This window comes from Oryza glaberrima, chromosome 6, assembly GCF_000147395.1.
Source record: "Oryza glaberrima chromosome 6, OglaRS2, whole genome shotgun sequence".
Classification (NCBI taxonomy): Eukaryota; Viridiplantae; Streptophyta; class Magnoliopsida; order Poales; family Poaceae; genus Oryza; species Oryza glaberrima.
Genome location: NC_068331.1, coordinates 1,863,746 through 1,884,608, shown reverse-complemented (window position 1 = coordinate 1,884,608; position 20,863 = coordinate 1,863,746). Strand labels below are relative to the sequence as shown.

At 44.9% G+C, this 20,863-nt stretch overlaps 3 protein-coding genes across 3 annotated transcripts; 1 reads left to right on the top strand and 2 right to left on the bottom strand.

The window, feature by feature from the left end:
- Positions 1-11,654: 11,654 nt before the first annotated feature.
- LOC127778124 (protein EXORDIUM-like 3) lies at positions 11,655-13,164 on the bottom strand. Its single transcript, XM_052304780.1, has one exon. The coding sequence runs from the start codon at positions 12,986-12,988 to the stop codon at positions 11,936-11,938; it is 1,053 nt and encodes a 350-aa protein (XP_052160740.1). The 5' UTR covers positions 12,989-13,164; the 3' UTR covers positions 11,655-11,935.
- Positions 13,165-19,100: 5,936 nt separating this feature from the next.
- Positions 19,101-20,064, top strand: LOC127775897 (uncharacterized). Its single transcript, XM_052302210.1, has one exon. The coding sequence runs from the start codon at positions 19,211-19,213 to the stop codon at positions 19,481-19,483; it is 273 nt and encodes a 90-aa protein (XP_052158170.1). The 5' UTR covers positions 19,101-19,210; the 3' UTR covers positions 19,484-20,064.
- A 111-nt stretch (positions 20,065-20,175) lies between these two features.
- Positions 20,176-20,689, bottom strand: LOC127775896 (uncharacterized). Its single transcript, XM_052302209.1, has one exon. It carries the CDS (start codon positions 20,591-20,593, stop codon positions 20,318-20,320), a length of 276 nt encoding a protein of 91 aa, XP_052158169.1. The 5' UTR covers positions 20,594-20,689; the 3' UTR covers positions 20,176-20,317.
- Positions 20,690-20,863: the final 174 nt, after the last annotated feature.

Below are 20,863 nucleotides of genomic sequence, written 5' to 3'. Positions count from 1 at the left end.
CTTAATTGTTGTTTTTTTCCTCCATTAAAAATTAGCGTGTGAGTGTGTGTGTTTTGGTTGTATACATCTCAATTATGCAGATGTCGCTATATCACCTTGATGTAACTTGACAAGTTCATTAAAGCTTCTATTAACTTAAAAAAAATGAAAACACATCAGCCCTGCATCATTTTAGATTGAATTCAGTGTTAGCATAAGTGAACTTCCAGATCTTTTATTAAAAAAAACACCTTTTTGGGGGGTTAACTGGGCTGATCGTTGGGGAATGGACAGCTCAGCGTAATTCTAAGGTAGTAAAACTGAAGAAGAACCAGAATGTTTCAAACAGAGTATAACCTGTGGGAGTCATTTTCTGCTGTAACAACTGCATTCATTTTTTTGGAAAGATAATAACAACTGCATCCTTTTAAAGGAGTGTGTAGAGGATTTGTGGTAAATATTTGATGACGAATTAATTTTGGAGAGTCAAAATGATGTGAGATCCCATTAGGTTACAAAATCGATGGCACACTACAATATTCATCTTTAAGTTAATTAAAAGTATAAGTGCATACCTCTCCACTAAAAAATTTTGAATTTGGGAACTTCTTTAATTTCTAGTGGGAATTGAATGTTTCGCTGAGTTTGATGCGTTCAACGGGGCCTCAGTAGTTGCACACATGAATGGATAGCACAAACCGGCAAAACACAAACTGCAAAGTAGTGTTACAACTAAAGCACATGAGGACATGAGGTTTGCACGGCTTCCTAGGAACGCAAGAATTTTACAGTATTTTCATAGGAAACAGTTCGATTTCTCCAAAATTCCCGCGAAAATCCACCAAACCGAATAGGCCGCACAGCCACAGTGTGCATTGATTATCAGGAACAGCGACACTGATCTGTTGAGTTTTTAGACAAGAAGCAAGATTGGACGCCAATTCATACCAAATGGAGACGATCAGTACCAAAGGCTGGTGACTGAGCTTCGTTCGGTATCGATTTGATCCACTTTTGGTTGTCAATGCGGGATCTGCTACAAGTCTGATGAACTACTTAGCACGAGCCTGCTCAACTGTGGACGGCATGAAGAGAGAAACAGCCTTGCTTGGTTACTCCTTGCACATTTTACTGCATCCACCTGATCAAGGTTGCCAAGATCAACTCGTCCTGCAACACAAGAAATTTTGAAGCTCAATATAACAATCTTGCAGGTGCTTGTCATTGTGCTGTGCTCCAAAGTGTGGTGATCTTGTTAATTAATTATTTATCTCACTACTACTGGACTATCATTTCTGTCGTGGTTGCACTGCTCTAGCCTAATGAACATGGAGCCAACTTGCTAGGAATGGAGATGATAGGTTTGGATTCAGTTAATAAAAGATAAGTTTGATCATCACTTAATTTCAGACGAAGTTGCGTAGATCTATTGTGCCCAGTGCCCTATCGTGTGCGAGCTAAGCAAAAGACGGTTAGCCATTCGAAATTAAAACTGACTGAAATCTTCCATTTCTTCATGCACAGCTGAAAATCAATCTGTCTTGAAGGATGAAGGAGACCAGTATTATCTAAAAAAAATGAAGGAGACCAGTACTTACTTCGGATGAGGATAAGTTGGAGCTATGTTCCTGATACCTCTCAATCCTATGAACTGCACCATGGAATACGCTGCTTTCGTGCCTAGGACTAGGAGTAGGTAAATCACCATGCATATCTCAGTGAGGAGTCTTGTGGAACAACATGGCTATATATATATGCTCTCCTAGAAGTAGCTGCGACAACAACCATGGTGCACTCATCCGACGTAACGTCCCCCGACGTGGTCACTGATATGTGGTCCCATCGATGGTGAGGCTCACATATATCAGCGACCACGTCCCTATCATAATAGGAGGAAAAGTTCAATAAGAGGTCAATAATAATGTTGTACTATTACTAGAACTATGTGTTAATTCTGGATTTGAATTGCTATTTGATTCTCTTATTAATTTGTTAGCCTTTTTACTGAATGCCTACATGGCATTATACTAGGTGACAATGGAATTCAATTCCCACTTTATAGCTCGGCTCATCTTTTTATAGTCCTGTTTTAACTATAAGTAAAAAAAGTGTAGATACAATAGGCCAAACCAAGTTTTAAACAAGACCAGTTCTTGCATAATGTGCACTTAGCACATGACCAATCTAATTTAATTTCAAGCTCTTATTGGTCATGAAAGGATTTGTTTCACTACATCAATATGTAGACTTTCTATTTAATTTACCACACTAGGCAAGAATTTTGCCTTAACAGTTGTGAGTTCTTGACATGAATCCCTGCGAACTCTTCTATCGTCTTAAATTTCCTCTGGTGGTCGGGCAGCAACCCTTCGATCCCTATTTTGCTATGACACATATGCATATAGTAAAAAAGAAGAAGTTAATATTAGTAAAGGACCTAATATTAAATAAATAGAAGGGGTGAAGCTTCGAACTTAAGCCGGCTAACCCACCACCTTGTGGAGCTAGCTGGAAAACCCCTGGACGTTTCTCAAGCATATGCATTCGGTAACATCGAGTTGGTTGTAAGTTAGCAGTTGTGCTTATCACAGACAACTGGAGGCTCAGAACTGATAATGATCTACGACATAATCGACAAGATAGTTTCTTTTAAATGCCCCGGCTTTTTTGATGCAAGGAACAGTGACGTGGCGACCGTCCAACAAGTCGTCAGTGGTGTAGGCCAAGCCGAGCGAAGCAGGCATGGAAGAGTACGAGAGAAATTCTACAAACTGTAGCGTGCAAGAGTTATTTGGACCATCAATCCCGGCGTCCTTCGTTGCCAAGCAGAAAACACGTCTCTCGCCCTTTGAATGACATGAATGAGAAAACGTAGAAATAGGAAAAAACTAATTTTTGATAGGAATGTAAGTGTAAAATAAAGGATTGCAAAACATAGGAAAAATACAGAAATAGCCATTTGATTGGACCGCAGAAAAAACACAAGAATTAGAGGGGGGTTTAAGACTTAAAGGAAAGTTTCCATGAGGTCCTCCAAAACTTACATGGCATTAGGCATTCCATAGGAATTTCATAGGATTCCATAAGATCTATTCCAAATTCAAAGGGCTATATAGGTAAAAATCCTATAGGAATGAAATCCTCTAAAATTTTTATGAATTTTCTTTCAATCAAAGAGAGTACTGGCGGATCTAGAAAATCGATTCGTTGGTATCATAACGTGTCTATCGGTGTCATAGTATGCTAATTATTATTAGATCATAGTGTTATAACATATGGATAAGCAGTTTTGCTATAGGTTTTGCCAAAAATCGTCGGTGTCGCCTGACACTGGTCCTAGTACTGTAGATCCGCCCATGAAGGGAGCCTTAATCTGGAAAGCAGTGGATATTATGGAAGCTCTAAATGATCATCGAAGAGGACGATACCAAGTTCTGCAGATGTGAGCTACACAACTGAATATTCTATCTTCTTCCAGTTCCATGTCACCCACCACTGCTCAAAATCTGCACTAGTAGCATCATCCTGGATGCCTCCTAACCCTAGCAATATAGCATATGCACCGGTTTGTCTCTACATTAACATAGTTTGATCCAGTGACGGAGCCAGAAATTTAACCCAATTTATATTTAAGTGGGGTCATTTTTCTAAGTTTTCTGGATTCATACATAAAAATTGAGGTTTTTAAAGGGTTTTTTCAAAAACTCGACCCTAAAGGATATGCATGGATCCGCCACTGATTTGGTCATCATAGGGAGGTGCTGAAATCAAGATAAATGGACACTCCTCACAGCCTTATATACGTGCCATTCAGGTTGTTTTGTACTTGGCTTCATCCATACAAAATTAGTGGTGTATAGAAATTATCGAATTAGTAGGGGATGTTTGTGAATTTGGCATGCAGGAAGGAACACAATTACATCAAGAACACAATTGGTAGTGTATAGGTCAAGCTATCGCTCTCGTAGCATGTTGATTGCCGATACCTCCTAATCTTATGCCATACGCGTACTGTCCAAGCCCTAGAAATGGACGAAGCAAAAATGACAGTGAAGCTAGTCGGAGTGGACACTTGCATTTTGGGTGCTTGCTGAGATGTTGTTATTGCAACAAACGTATGATTTGAGCAATTTATATTGCTCGGCTGCATAAGGTTGAAGGGCCACGTAGTACCCATGTGCTTACTTGATTGCACTCTGGGCTCATGTTGAGCTTCTCAACTTTAGCGATTTGCCTTTAATTACATCTCATAAAAATATGGAATTGTTTTGCGACTAAATGCCATTTCACAGAAAAATGCATTGCCTGTTTGCGCCAGAATATATAACAGTCACAAGGAAAAGAATAAAATATATCAGCATGCCTAATTAAATATATATGCTTAACAAGGATTTTACATTGCAAAAATGAAAAGCGCAACAGGACTTCTACAACCATCATAATGCATTCTTGTTTCTAGTTTTCTTCCCTTAAAAATGTGACTAAGACAGAAGAATTGCGAACAAAGTAATCGACCAACCTTCCTGATATTCCCCTTTCCAAACCTTGCAAAAAAGTAATTAAAACAATGTGGTTTCAATTGAAATTGTCTCAAAATCCATGATCAGTTCCGTTATCTTGCACATTTTGCTCATACAATTCACCGGTTGAGGGACTGAAATCATTTCATATACACATATATATGTTGGCTGATGCTATTTCTGTGAAGTTTACTAGATGTCTGCATAAAAGAACTATTCTTGCCAATGGTTCAGCACAACATGCATATTTTTCCCCAAATCCGTGGACATCCGTCGGTTCTCCACCGGCCATTCTATGACGAATTCCTCGCCGCATTGGGCTCCCAAAGGCGATAATCGCAGCTGCTGGTCTCTCGATGCCTCATGTTCCTACTCTACCTCTCATCGCCTAATTATCTCTCCTCGTCTAGCTTGCCATGTGATCACCAACATATATTTAGACACGCACGCAAAATATAACAAGGACAAAACTAAACGAGAGTGGATGAATCATGAATGGGCAATGCAATGCTGCCTATATATAGCTAGCTACTCGATCATCGCAACAGTAATGCAATGTAATTCTTCAGAGATGTGAGGGTTGGTCAGGGTATATATTGGCCTGTATTTACTTCACTTAGTTTGTTTGTTACTTCTATCCACATCAATAGCCTTAAGAGATATCGAAAGATAATAAATTTTAAAAAAAGAAAATAAGGTACGATATTTTCTCAAGGACAATAAAATCGCTCAAAAAAATACCTTTGTATTGACTTATTGTGAGTAATCTAATTTGCCTGTGCATCACTACTTTCTTTCACAAAACTAGCATGGTGGGCCATACAGATTGCACGGCTAGCATCGTTATATTTTTTCTCATATAATAACTTAAATAGTTTCATATTTTATTATTAAAATATATTAAAAATAGCAACACAATTTTGAATTTTGTATTGTGTTGATAGTTATTAATTATTTGCTAATTTTGAATTTTACTTATTTCTAAATTGTATTCCTATATGGACTCTAGAGTCTAGACTCATCTTTTAGTATTCTTTATTTTTAATTCTGAATTTCAGTTTTTTTTCTTAATTATATTCTATATGGGCTATATAATCTTCTTCCAATATTCCTTTTTTTTAATTCTAATTTTAGTTATTTTCAAATTGTATTCCTTTAGTTTTCTTTTTTTAAAAAAAATCTGAATTTCAATTAGTTCTAACTTGTATGCTTATATGAACTCTAGTCTACTCTTCCTATATTCCCTATTTTTAATTCTGAATTTTTGATATTTTTAAATTGTATTTTTATATGGATTCTACTTTTCTTTTTCCCTTATTAATGTGAGAATTTCTAAGCCGTAAGAGCGGACGTGGAGGCTCATTTTTCTGTTACTTTAATAAGTTAATAGATGGGACATATCCTTTCATAACCAGTGTACGAGGGTTTACCTGGTTATTTATATTTGCTCTCGTTGAGTTTCTAAAGCTATTTCTCGAGGGGAAAGGGCAGTAGCTCTGCCAATTTCAATTAAGGAGAGGAGAAATAAAAGTTTTACATCATACAATATCCAGTGTGAGGGGATCCCCTGGAAGAGGGTGAGTAGGAGGAGGATACAAAAATTTAAGGCAATGCAAAGCGACTAACGACAAGATGCCTAGAAAGATCATCTAAACCATCTGGGCTTCATCAAACGCCTTGCACATGGCAATGATGGAGTCAACCACCTGTGGCACCGAGTAATATTATTTTGGTAACTTTCTTCCTGTAATAATTATGTTGCATTTCCGACGCAAGTGACCATGAGGCATAAGTGTAAAATGTTTTTCAATATATTGATGCTCATCTTTCTAGCCTTGCATGCTTGGCTATTCTTGCATTTAAATAGGAACTCAAATGTAAAATAGAGAATTGAAAAAAAAACATAAAAATTGGATAAGAAAGATTTGACCCCAAATGCTTAGTTGTAAAAGAAACATAAAAATTGGATAAGAACTTCCCTTCGTTTTGAAATTGCACGATTGCAAAATATAGGATTGAAAAAAAATTTACAAGAATAGAAAATTAATAGGAATACACGCATGTAAAATAGAGGAAGATCGAGAGGATATTTTACAACTATGCATTTGGATGGAGCGTGCATGAGGCCATCAAAGACGTTCTTTTTTTTTTGTTGTTGTTGTTTTGAACTAATCAAATCTTCACGTGCTCAAGCCACACCAAGAGGCGAAACTGTTCTTGAGCTCGCCATCGTCCACATGGAGCTTAACCCGGGCATCTTGGATCATGAAGGGAATCATCTTCTTCCCCAAGCTCACAACCATCTTCTCCACCAACCATACAGAGTTACATACACCGATCGAGTTAGATGTAGTGTGTTGATTTTCGATACCTCCCAATCTTATGTCATGCATAAGCCTCCACAGAATGGATCATGTGAAAATGATCAACTGAGCAAACGTTATGTGCATTTTGGTGCTTGTTGCTGCAACAAACATTATGCTTTAATTGATCAATTTATAGAGCTCGGCTGCATAAGGTTGAAGGGCCACGTCATACCCCATGTGCTGCTTTATTACTCCACATGACTACATTCTGGCTCTTGTTGAGCTTCTCAGTTTAGTGATTTTCCTTTAATTATTTACACGTGATTTTTTTTCTTTTTGATAGGTTTTGCTCACAAAAAATGCATTGCCTATGGACCAGAGCAAGCATAACACTCAAAGGAAAAGGGAGAAAAAAAATCATACGTAGTCGTCACTTCATGCCTAGACATGCTTAACAAGGATTTTACATTTCCAAAAATGAAAAAAAAACAATATGACCCCTCATATTAACATTTTAGATAATGGAATGTAACATTCCGGTCTTTACTTAAATAGCTACAGCCAATTATTACAGAACTCACACAGAAAGTTCACGATAGCATAAACAAAGCTAAGCAAACACAAACTAATAGACACCACCAGAAGAAAAAGATACCCTAACTACTGAATTCTATTAGAGAACCTCCACCCGAAGTTGTTAAATAGATACATAATTGTCGTCTCAAGTTTACGACATTCATCATTTATTAGCTTGATATTTTCATCATGCCTTTGTAATTGGGCCCAACCCCTCGTATTAATGCATTAATATTAGTAATTCTTATGAAATGAGTGCTTAGCTTTGCATCTATTCACATTGTGCCTAAAACAGAGGAACTTTCAACTGCAGTAATCTACCCATCTTTCGTACGAACGACGACATGCAATTCGATCACCATTTGTGTACGTTATGTCTTCATTGAGTGGATTGTTGGAGCTTTTTTTTTAGAAAATGAGTGAATTGTTTTTTTCAAACGGTCAGGCCTTCACCGACGTTTTATATAAATAAGAAGGTGCTCCATTTTGAGAAGAAAACAGTATCAAACCTTACAATAAACAATTAATTAGAGAAAACTGGGTGAAAACCGCAACTGTCACACAGCACCACCAACTAATCTAAGCTACCACGACTACGAGAACAGGACAACGGATCTCAACACCCAACCAAAGCCGCTAACAAGGCACAAGCTAGACGAACATACGGCCCCCACACACTGACACAGCCATGGTGTTATCGTCATCACACCAACACAAATGAGTGGATTGTTGGAGCTGATTTTAATCGTGCTGCATGTGTTTCCACCGCCTCCAACTAACCATTGCCACTGCAAACTGCATCTTCCACCCGTCATTGTAGGAGTTTCTCCATCACCAGTTCTTCCGCCATGGCGGGTGCCGGCCGCTTATCTCTCGATGCTTCTCATTCCAACTTCCTAATCCTACCTACCTATTTCCTCTATCCAAAATAAAACTCAACCTTAATTAGAACGAAACATCATCTAAGGTTGAGTTTTTTCTTGGATGGATGAGTACTTACTGCCTTCTCCATCTCTCATCATCTCCTTATCTATCATGCCCATGTAATAATCCACATATACATATACATTTGTCTATGGCACTATAGTATAACAAATATCGAAGAGTGGATGAATGGGAGCATGCTGCCCCTACTCAAACACAAGGGGTAATGAAGTATTATCGATTGACACGTGACAAAAGTTTCAAGTTTGGTGAATGCATCCCCTCTATTTACTTCACACTATTACTCGCAACCATGTGCCATCGAGCAAGCTTCATGTTCTACTCGTCTTATGGCCTTATGGGCCAGAGGACCGATGGCCTTAAAAGCCCAAGCATACAGATGGGCCTTTGTTTCCCACAGGAATAGAACATCACGGCCCAAACCAACTGTATGTTTTGTTTGCATTGTCTTACGTTTTTAGGATCTTGCAGTGTTTTCATAGTGGCACAATAATCCCACATATGTCACAACCTTTTTGACATGAGATGTATTATTGGTTGAGAAATTTTACAGTTTTCAAGAAAGAAGTATCGAGAGGTATCATCTTTTTATTATAAATTTTTGTACATTCTAATATTAGAGTTACCAAGAGGTATTAAATTTTATACTAAAAGATACGATACAATCCAATACTTTATTAGGTACGGTAAAATTACTTTTATTGTTTTCGGTACTTTTTGTAAGTATGGATTTGTCTTTTGAGAACAGTTAGCATGAATCTGCTCTTCTGAGGGCAGGCCGCAGGCATCATTGCCACTGGGTTTAGTGGGGCTAAAAACTGAAAAGGGCTTAGGCCGGGTTTAGTTCCCAACTTTTTCTTTAAACTTCCAACTTTTCCATCACATCAAAACTTTTCTACACACATAAACTTCTAACATTTTTCTTCAAACTTTCAATTTTAGTCCAACTTTCAATTTTGGCGTGGAACTAAACACACACTTATTCATGATCCTCTTTGACCGGCTTACAACAGCTGTAAAAGATGAACAAAAGCGAGCTATTGGAAAAGAGAAAGCGATGGAGGAATTCATGACGAACGAGAGATGCATGATGACATGACCTCCTGGCCTACCACCTTGGCCCCAACAGCAAAACAGTGAGTACATCAGCATAAGTGGTGTGCAGTAGCAGAGCAAGCGGTGGTGCTGGACTGCACAAGCGATCTTCCAAATGTTGCTAGTACCATTCTTTTTCTCTTAAGCATCCAACGATAGTGATCGGTCATATGCGAATGGGAGAGAATTGGAGGGGATCGAATCTATGAGTTGTGTTTGGTTGATTGCTTTACAATGTCAAGCCATATCTTAATCATGTCACAGCTATTAGGAGGTGTTTGTTTCACCGCCACAACTTAAGACTTGCCACATTTTGTCTAAGGTTTTAGTCGTGACATGAAACAAATAGCCCCTTATTCTTATCGTTCTAGGAAAAGAGATATCTTTTGCTCGCTCTAATTTAACTAACCAGAATGCCTCGACATCTATTGTCGTAAAGGAATTTTAAAGGTATTTTACATGTAATCAACTATTTACCGTGAAAATCCTACAAAGTTCTTGTATTCGAGACAAGCCTAAGAGCAAGTCTTTAATGTACTTATAGCCGACATTATCTTGAGTACAAGCATGCAGAATTTCTACAAGTTCGTGCCATGGAGCACACTACTACTACATTATCTACCGTACGTGCGGCCACGCTACACGGACAGGAATAAAACCGCATTTACATATGCTGCCCATCGCATTCATCCAAGCTGTTTCTAGCAGTAGCGTTGATCGAGCAGAGGCTAACACAATCCATCGGTTTCAGGACGGAGGTATTGATGGCTCACCCCGGTACACCATTCGAGTGCTATGTACTACTCTAAAAGGACGCCTAGCATGACATGATCACATGACCACACAGCAGCAGAATCAATTGGGTAGCCAGGACCTGCCTATTGTTGGTTTGGTTTGGTTTTGTCTTAGTAGTAACTTACATTGTTGAGTTTGGATAAGATTTGGTAACATTAAATTTCTCTAGGGTAGAGGTAAAATGGATTTCCATGCATTGATGCTAAAGTTGTGTTATGCTATTATTTTAGTTTTTAAAGCTAAAATGCCTACTATCAAATTGGCATTTTGAATTATACTACTTGTTAGATAGAGTTTGGTTTGCTAACAAAGGGTTGTTCAAATTCGTTGTCGTATGATGGATCAAATCTTATACTATGTAGTAACGTTTTGGGACGAAGATAGTAATATCAAGTACACACGTGTTATCAAAATATTGGCAATGCTAAAAAGTGCCCAAGTTTTGTATTACCTCTATTATAGCATGGTAGCAAAACAAATCAACCGAAATAATCTCTCTTCCCCTTGGCTAGGGACCTAGAGAGGCCAGAATATCGTGTGCTCACAATCTCGACGAATTTTAAACATTTCAAAGTTGGCTCGAAATGTGCATCTCGAATGGTTTTCTTCAAAATTTATCAAACTCCATTCAACAAAGTTTGTCGAAGTTCATTCGAATTAATGAAAAATCAGCATCTCGATGGGGCTCAATGAAGAATGTAAGCCCTACTCTGTCCTGCAAACTGAAGAGCAAAGAATTCACCAGGGTCCAGGGAGATCTCTGAATATCATGAAGCTGAATTGGTCCACCCATCATTGCAAAGTGAGCCAGCCAAGCCAATATGAATATTGATGGCCTGGTGCCTGCCTGCCTGCCTCTCCATGATTTCACAGCACCAGTTGCTATCAGTATCACCTCCTCCATTTGGGAGGCCAATAATGCGTGCAAAAGCCCGGCTGTGTTTAGTTCAACACAAAGTTTGAATTTTGGTTGAAATTAGAGATGATGTGACTGAAAAGTTGTGTGTGTATGATATATTGATGTAATGGAAAAGGACTGAAGTTTATTTGTTGGATGTAAACACAGACCTAGTACACTACTACACGAAGCAGTGTTAGTGCAGTAGTTAGAAGAGAAGAGAGAAACAGAAACAGAACCAGCTGTGTTCAGCTGAATGCCTACACACACTAACACTGCCTAGTGTTGTGCTTGTGCCTGCGCTACACAACAAAAACCGCAATTGCCCATGAATCATTGCCACAACTCACACTCACGGGCATCATCAATCTCATCTTGTTTTCAATCCCCGGCATCAATTAATCCCGTGATTAATGGCCGCCTGTCAATCAACGACCATCTCAACATCGTTTGAACTGTGACTGTTTTGCCCATGCGGCCATGCCCATGTCTAGCTTCCAAAATTCTCATGAAATTTTACCTGTTGCAATGCCAAATTGCTGAGTTCGAATTCAAACTTAGTTCAAGAAGAACGAACTCGAACAAACGAATTGAGCATTTGAGCCATGGTGGTAAGCAAAATAATCTCAAAGTTCCAAACAGTCTCCCCCAAACATACCATCCATTCACCCAAAGTCACCCAAAACCCCAAACATCGCCACCCTTGTTCACTTCACCGGCTCGATCTATACAAGAATTTAAAGCTACCATGGATTCCCAAGAAGAGGAATCCGAATCCATGGGCGGACGAACACTGCGTTCGTGCGTGGCGGCGGCGGCGGCTACTGGTCGAGCGCGTTGGGGCCGGAGCAGTAGCTGAGGATGGGGTTCCACACCCACTGCACCAAGAACTTGCGGCCGCCGACGCCGTTGACGTTGTACGACGCGCCGGAGCGGCCGTCGGTGAGCAGCTGGCCGGTGTACGCGCCGCCGCCGCCGGTGCCGTAGATCCCCTCGCACAGGTCGGCGATCTCCGTCGGGAACGACGGGTCCTCGCCGGCGTACCACGCGTTGGCGAGCGGGTTCGACGCCAGCTCGGCCAGCTCGTGCGCGATGACGCTCACCATCCCGTCCACGCCCACGTCGCCGTTCGGCGGCGCCTCCGCCCTCCGCCCCCCGCCCACGTACGACGGGATGGCGAACGGGTACGCGCACACCTCCGGGCACCGCGCCGCCGAGTTCCCCACCCACGCGTACGGCAGCGTGTACCCGACCACCGACGGGAACGTGAAGTAGTGGAAGCCGCACACCTGCCCGCAGAAGTTCTCCACCACCACCTCCGGCGAGGTCAGCACCAGGTACACGCCGCTCGAGTCCACGGGGAGCGGCCGCGTCCGCGCCGTCACGGCGTCCCGCACCACGGACTGGATGTCGAGCCGCGTCAGCCGCCCGCCCCGCGACGCGCGCGCGTCGCACTTCTCCCGCCCGAGCCTCACCACCCCGGACACGTTCGCCGAGGTCTGGTCGGTGTACAGCCGCACGGTGCGCCACCACGCCGCCACGGACGGCGACGGGATGCCGCCATCGCCGGAGGCCGAGCCCGGCGGCGAGAGCGACCGGAGGAACGCGCGGATGGTGCGCTTCTGCTCGGCGGGCCACCGGCCGTACCAGATCGGGTGGACCGTGATGTCGGCGGCGAGGACGGGGCCCATGTGGTACTGCAGCTTGACGAAATCCGACGACCCCTCGAACTTCTTGGACGCCCCGATCCCCTCAACCTCGCCGCTCCCATTCCGTGGCGGCCACGGCCGCCACGCGACGGCGGCGAGCGGCGCGAGCACGAGGAGGACGACGCAGCAGAGGCTGAACCGGTGCATCGCCATCGCCATCGCCATGGAGGTGGAGGAGGTGGCGGTGGTGGTGGGTTTAATGGTGGTTTTCTTGGCTCGGGAAAAGATTTATAGAGAGAAAGAGGAAGAAGCTAGAGTGACACTGTTCTTGGTATGTGGGGAGCTAGTGAAGGTCTCGTTTCTTTGGAGGCTCCAACTTTTATTTTGTTCTACGTGTACCAAGCTTTTGTTTCGTGTGAGGGCTTAATGGAATGTGGGGTGTTTGTTTGTTCCATTCAACGAGCTCGATTGATTAAACTTTTCTTACCTTGTCCTTGCGATCACGAGTAAATTTCCCTGTGCACAATAGTGGTACTAGTAGACATTACCCATCATCTACCAATGGGGCCAAACAGTAACATTGCATCACAAGAGTTAAAGATATTTTTAAAAAACCAAACAGTAGCATTGCTTACATTTTGCTCTCTCCGTCCAATAATAAGTTTATTTTTTTAGCTTCTCTTAGTTGTCACAAAATAAATTTATTTTTGGATAATCATTGTATTGACGTTCGTGAAAATAAGTAATACTAAGTTGTATTAGAAGTAGATAAAGTGAGAAAACATTGCATTGAGAGTTGATAAGATATAGGTATTTTAGTCTTTTAGGTTTTCTATTGGTATGTGTGATAGGAGAAGAACAAACTTATCTTGTGATGGAGGAAGTGCTAAATTTTAAATTTTAAAAAATTTAAAGTATTTTGTCGTAGTTTTTTTTACATTAGCTTTTAAACCACACATAAAATATACATGAAAAATTTGCCAACAATTTTTTTTTCTTTACATGCTGTTTTACGGTTTATCAGCTGCATGCCAAACGATGCATGTACAAAACCTTCACATGTGGCAAATGGGAAGAGCATGAGTGGCAGCAGCATTGAGTTTGAGTAGAGTGCAAAGCAAAACTACCGTTGCTGCCGTTCGCGGTTTTCGCACCACTTTTTTTTACCTCTACGAGAGGGAGGAGGCGCGCGCGTAAAAAAAAAAAAAAAGCGGGCAAAGTGCGCGCGAACTAGGGGGGTGATACGTGAGGCGTCGTTATTGCCCAGCTGTAAGCCGGGCCCGCTTGCCAGATTCCCCGTGTCTCGCTCCTCCTCATTGCTGCTACTGCCTCCCTCGCGGGTGGGTGAATGCCAAACCGGGCCCACCTCGCCTGGGTCGCCGTACACGTGTCCTCCCGCCTCGGCTAGGCTGACCCTGACAACGGGGCCCACTCCGGAGACGATATTTTCCTTGCGGGACCCACCAAGATCACCTTCGCGGGCACGGATCCCGAGGCCCATGCGCGCCCGAACCCGCGATGGCCGTAGACGGCCAGGATGATCCGCATCGCCGGGTGGGCGCGCCTTCTGTCACGTTGGGTAGCGAAAAAGAAGCAACACCATCGAAGGCTGACAAGTGGGCCCGTGGTTTGTTCGGACCCACAAGTCAGTGACTGTAGTTGATCCAGTTGGAGTATTTCTCGAGCACACAAAGCAGGGTGGGTCCCGGATGTCCGGGAAAAGAGGTAAGAAAAGATGGAGAAAAATGGGGCGGCCATTTAGATTCCAAACAAATTTTTTTTCACATTACCACATCGAATATTTAAACATAGGTATAGAGTATTAAATATAGAAAAAACTAATTACACAAATTATGTGTAAATTACGAGACGAATCTTTTAAGCTTAATAGCTCCATAATTTGATAATGTGATGTTACAATAAACATTTTCTAATAATGGATTAATAAGGCTTAATAAATTCGTCTCGAAGTTTCTACATTTAATACTTTGAATGTGTATTCATATATCCGTTGTGACACGCCAAAAATTCTCGTTCCCGAACTAAATAGGACCCAGGTGCTCTCGTCTACTACTCACTGCTCTACATTGAGGCTGTGTTTAGATCCAAAGTTTGATCCAAACTTCAGTCCTTTTCCATCACATCAACCTGTCATACACACAACTTTTCAGTCACACCATCTTCAATTTCAACCAAAATCTAAACTTTACGCTGAACTAAACACAACCTGATTTTAAAAGAGGCCCCGGTTTTGTTGCAGGAAAAATTGTTGTCTACTCCACAAAGCGTGCTCATGTCTACACCGATGTGCAACAAAGATGATGTACATACACTAGAGTATACGAGTGGGTGGTATGGCTTTTGGTATCATCGGCCAGCGGTTTTGAGCAAATTATGAATGCCCATATGTTTGTTGTTTCCAGATACACTGTCTCTTTCCCGTAGGAGTATCAACTGGGTCCAGTTAAGTAGCTTTTCGCGCTGAATTGGTTTGTAATTTTGGGGGGGATTTGAAGGAGGAGTAGCAAGTGATTGGCCTTTTGAGATACATGAAAGAACTGGCCCTCTTGTGAAAGAGGAGGTACCACTCTACTATACTCCACTCTAGGAGTAGTCTCAACTACTTACTCAGGCTTCATTCGCCATCTCTAAAGAAAAAAAAGGTTTCTCTCTTCATTCTCTTCGGTCATTAACTACTCATCAGTTATTCACTCTCATGGCGAAATCCAACTGTTCTTGCCCCTTTTTGCAGTCAAGTTGCGCTTAAGATGGATTTCAGGTAGTAGTAGTACCATTTCAGCAATCTCTCCGCTTCAAATCTTGCCCCGGTCGAGCTTGAGGCAGGGTTCGAATTATGGTTACCGGGTTTACCACGGGAGTACGGTAATATAAATACTACGGTAACCTCCTTAAATTCAAATAAATTTTAAAAATAATTTGAATTTTTGATAAATTTTGCACGGTTTCATATGGTTTTTCACGGTTACCGCGCGGTAACCGTGCTTCCCGCCGGGGCGCGGTAACCCCGGCCCCGGCGGTTTGGGAAACCCTGGCTTAAGGTGGTGTTGGAAACTTATATAGATAAAGATAAAGTAGTTTACACAAAATAAGATAATATTAACATATGGTTAATCTCGAGTTGTGAATAGAGTTTTGCTTTATCTTGCAAAGCAGACGGACGGAGACACAGGCAGATGACCGCTGAGAATAGCATTGACTTGTCGCTTCGTCACTTCTGCAGCGGTTGTCAGTCAAGTGCTGCAACTGCAGTACTGTACCCTTTGCTTCTTTTGAACGTGTTTGACGAACTTGTGACCGCATATTCTGACTTACGCCGTCCCCCCAAAGAGAGAAAGAAAACCAAAGGAATAAGTTCACTTCGTGAGCCTTAAAAATGATCGAAATCTAATCCGTAACCCTAAACCATAAAACCGGATATCTCGATCCCTCAACTTTTAAAACCGGTGCAATTTGACTCCTTCGATGGTTTTGGAAGACGGTTTCGCTGATGTGGCGCCTACATGGCATCCTAGTCATCAAATAAATTAAAAACAATAAAGTGGGGCCCACCTGTCAGTGACTCCTCTCCTACGTTCTCTCTTTCTTCATTGCCAGCAGCGGCGGGAGGACGGGGTGAGCAGCTGCGGCTGGCGGCATCAGGGTGCAGCGCGGTCGGCGACTAGGACGGCGGCAGCTCGACCGCGGAGACTCGCAATAGTGGGAGGACGAGGGGAACGGCGGCGGCGGCGGCCCAATATGCTGCTCGTCATCCTCGCCCTCGCGGTTACCGGTGCGGTCTCCGACGGCTCGCGAGTCGCTGGACCACATCTCCATCAACTGCATCGGCGTCGAGGGACATGTCTGGCTGCCGCTCCGTCCACTTGCGCCGTTCAGCACCGACGAGGAGGGCGAGGCTCCTCGTCCCCGCTCAGCCGCGGCTCTTCTTGGATAGTCCGGACTGGAGGCAGTCGGCGGCGGGGAGTGAGTGAGAACGGGAGCGGGACGATGGCCACGATAGAAGAGGAAGCTGGCTCGCGTCGGGATCTTGGTGGTTCGTCGGCGATGGTGCCGCGTGCGCTGATGGATATTTTGCAATCTTGAGCTTTTTAATTTCTGTTTTGCATGCATGTAGTGGTTGGCTGAAGTCTGGCTTGTTCTTTCCAGTTATGCATGTAACGAACTGCTGATGGAGATGAATAAATAGAGAAGAAAACAGAGAAGCTGCGGTGACTGGTGAGACTTAAGCAGCACAAAAACCACTCTGTTCAGAACTCTATTCTTCGGTTTTTCAGTTTACTGTTCACAGTCTTACAATCTTCAGAGTTTCAGAGATTCAGTGAGGTTGAGCGTGTGAGTTGTGAGCGAATTGCAAGTTTCCTGACATGCGCTGACTCCCTCTCCACCGGCAACCACGTGGAGGAAATCGACCGGCGGGGTGGTTTCGGGGAGGAGTGGTTCTTGGTCGCCATAGAACTTCGTCTCTGCTACGTTGCAGAGCTCGAAGAAGGCGTCCGCCGCGTCGTGGCCTTTGCTCGGGGAGCGGCCGTGGGTGAAGGCGACGGCGACGACGTAGACGACGTAGAGGGAGGTGAAGGCGAGGGCGCCCCAGATTGTCACCTCGCCGGCGGCGAGGACGACGGCCACAGCGGCGAGGGAGACGAGGAGGAAAGACATGTCGCGGTAGAAGTTCACCTTGTCAATGGCGACCCCGCGCGCGCCGAGGTGGACGCCGATGATGCCGAGCATCGCGCTCCCCAGCACGCCGTTGAGCCCCACGGCGGTGGTCTCCCCCTCTCCCCCGCCGTAGGCAACGACGCGATGGTGGAGAGCGCGTCCGGCGCGCTGTTCCGAGCGACAGGAGCGTCATGCCGGCGATCGCCGGGAGAGGCGGAGCAGCCACGAGAGAACCTCGAGGCTGGAGCAGAAATACCGTGTCACCGAGCAGGTAGAACAGCACGGCGAGCCACGCCGCCATCACGCCGTAGCAAGAACCCGACGCTCCTTACTGAACACGCAGTCGAACAGGTACAGGTAGTTGACGTAGCCACGCGGGAATCGCCGGCGATCATGGCCATCCTCCTCGGCGACGTGCTCGCACCTCTCCCCATAGCTCTCAACCTGGAATACGCCGCCACGATCGCGATGCCCCCAGATCCCGCCCTCCTTGGACGACGATACCACCTCCGGCGGCGTGCCGCCACGCGGCAAGATGATGAAGAAGAAGGCCACGGTGACGCTGGCACCGATCAGCACCCTTGTCGCCGGCTAGTGCAGAGAACAGACGCCGACCCCATCTCGCCGAGCGCTGGCCTTGCCATCGTCGACTCCTCCACTGCGGGGACCGCTTCAGCTCCCGCCGGGCGGCGCCACACCGCGGCCCATGCCCCGCCGCCGGCCGAAGGGGAAGAAGGGGAGAGAAAGAGAGAGAAGGGAGAGAGGGAGGAGGAAGGAGGACTGACATGTGGGTCCCACAGTTAGTGGGCCCCACATTTTTTTTTCTGTGTGTGAATGACAGACGGATCCCACGTAAATTTTTTAATTTTAATGCCACGTAAGTGCCACGTCGAACGCCACGTGGATCAAAGGCTCGGTCAATATTACCACGTAGGCACCACGTCAGCAAAACCGCCCTCCAAAACCACCGAGGGAGTCAAATTGCACCGGTTTTAAGAGTTTGGGGAGTCGAGATATCCGGTTTTGTGGTTTAGGGTTATGGATTAGATTTCGATCACTCTTGAGGGTCATGAAGTGAACTTATTCCAAAACCAAACACTGCACCTCTCTGAATCTTCTGCCAGTATTGCCGGTCCAAAAAGCCCACATGAGACATAATGGGCCAAATGACACAAGCCATTTGACGTGCGTTCGACGCAGTCCAAGCCTAAGAAGAGTCAGACTCCGACGAGGAAGTTCATACGTTGACGAGGAAGTTCACACGTTGACGTCAAGGAGCATGTGTACTACTTTCGGCCCATGTTCTCTCACACGTGGCCCAACTCGGCCTGCAGTCCAAGCCGAAGAAGAGTCAAGGAAGTTCACACGTTGACGGCAAGGAACTCGCGCGCGAAGCCGTCGTGAGATCCACGCTACCACCCTGGCTTTTGCACTTGCAGAGTTGCAGTCGCGTGCGTCACGCGGCGAGGTGACCAGGTCGCGTACGCTCGCGTTCTTTCGGCCGCCTCGCCTTCCACCGCGTCCGCGAATTTTCTCGACCCATCTGTCCAAGAAAACACACAAATCCACTTCGATTACAACACAAATCCTCCCCCCCCCCCCCCCCCCCCCACGAGTATATATAATCCCCGATCTCCCCCCCCCCCCCCCCCCCCCCCCATTGGCAACCTGTGCAATCAAGGCAAGCAACCACAAATTCGAAGCAAAATTCAAGCCTACACGCCAGGTTTTTCGTCGAGAGGTTGTTCGATCTCGTCGTCTTCGTCGGCGGTGATGGACAAGGTGCTGGCATTCTCGATCCTGAGCGCGTCGCCGGCGGACATTGCCGCCGGTGGCTACTGGGCTCGGCTGTCGTGGCGGAGGAAGGCGGATGACCAGGCGGTGGATGGCCGGAGGCAGCCGTCGGAGCAGCAGCAGCGCGGGGAGGGGAGCTCGCCGTCGCAGAGGGAAGAGCGGCGGCGGCCACGCGAAGCGCCGCCCCTGCCACCGCGGTTCGCCCCGGAGTTCGACGGGATCGACTGCTTCGAGACCATCGTGATGCATTAGCCATTGCGAAATCATCATTATTACTACACGAGAGGATTTGATCTGACACGGGGTACTAATTTGGTGTTTTTTTAAAAAAATTTCACACGAACATGTATACGATGATTACTAGTCCCCTAACTATCCAGCTTCTATCTGTTGTTTTAATTGAGATGACGGGTTGTACAGAGCTGGAAACTAATCGAATATGAGCCCCTCTTCTTTTTTTCTGAAATCAAATTGAATTGTGTACTGAATTTGACCTGTTTTGTTTGATTCAGCTGTCTTGCTGTCTTACTACGTACTTCTATACGTCTGTAGGCTTATTTGAATCCAAATTTGAACTTGTGATTTTTTAACTTTGTTGCACAATAGTAGTGACTAATCCAAATTTGGGACGCTCCAATCCAACCTGTCCGCTATCGAATATAGAAGGGGACACGTTTCGCACGCTTAATTAAGCAACCGACGGGTGCGTTTCGCTGTCGCTGGCCTGAAAGGAACTTGTCAAGTTTAGTTGGCGAGAGGGTCAGTTTCGCAGCTCGAGGGTAACGTGTATGATCTGGCACGAATTTATTTATAATTGAGATACTGATTATAATTATTTTTCCCGGGGAATTAAGATACCGATCAGGCTTCGCGTTCACACGAAAAAGAAAACCAAACCAATTTCGATGCAAACACGTTGAGCTCAAAACCATACCAGGAAGAAGAGAATAAACTTTGATTTTAAATCAAATAAACGTATGGTCATTCATCAGTTTCATTTGATCGCTGTATGCCACAGCTCTGTACAAATTACGCCTCTTTAAACAAAAAAAAAACTAAGAGAAGAATTGAAGCATCGAGATAGAGTCAGAAGGGAACGATGGTCTCGAAGCAATTGATGCCGTCGAACTCCGGCGCGAACCGCGGCCTCGCCACCGGCTTCCTCTCCGCCGCCGCCGCCGGCGAGCTCCGCCCGGCCTGCTGCTTCTCCCCTTCCTGCTGCCTCGTCGGCGCCTTCTCCGCCGCCGCCTTCTGCTGCTTCCCGGCGCTGGTCGTCCTCCAGGAGAATCGCGTGTAGTACCCCGGCGCGGCGATCTCCGCCGGCGACGAGCTCAGGATGGAGAAGGCCAGGATCTTGTCCATGATCAAGAAATAGTGCAGTTGTGCTTCACTTTTGCCTTTGCTGACCAGTTTGGTTTGATTTGTGTGTGCTTGGGTTGAGACTTGAGGCTTCTCGCGGCGCTGGTCGTTATATATAGGCAGAGCGAGGTCAGCGAATCGGGGAGAAGGCGGGTGGAAACGGAGGTGAGTGAGCCGTGACGCGGCGGGAAAGCTCGTGTACGCGACGCGCCGCACGCACGCACGCACGCACGCGCGCGCGGAGGACTGGACCCAGTCCCACGTCGTGCGGCG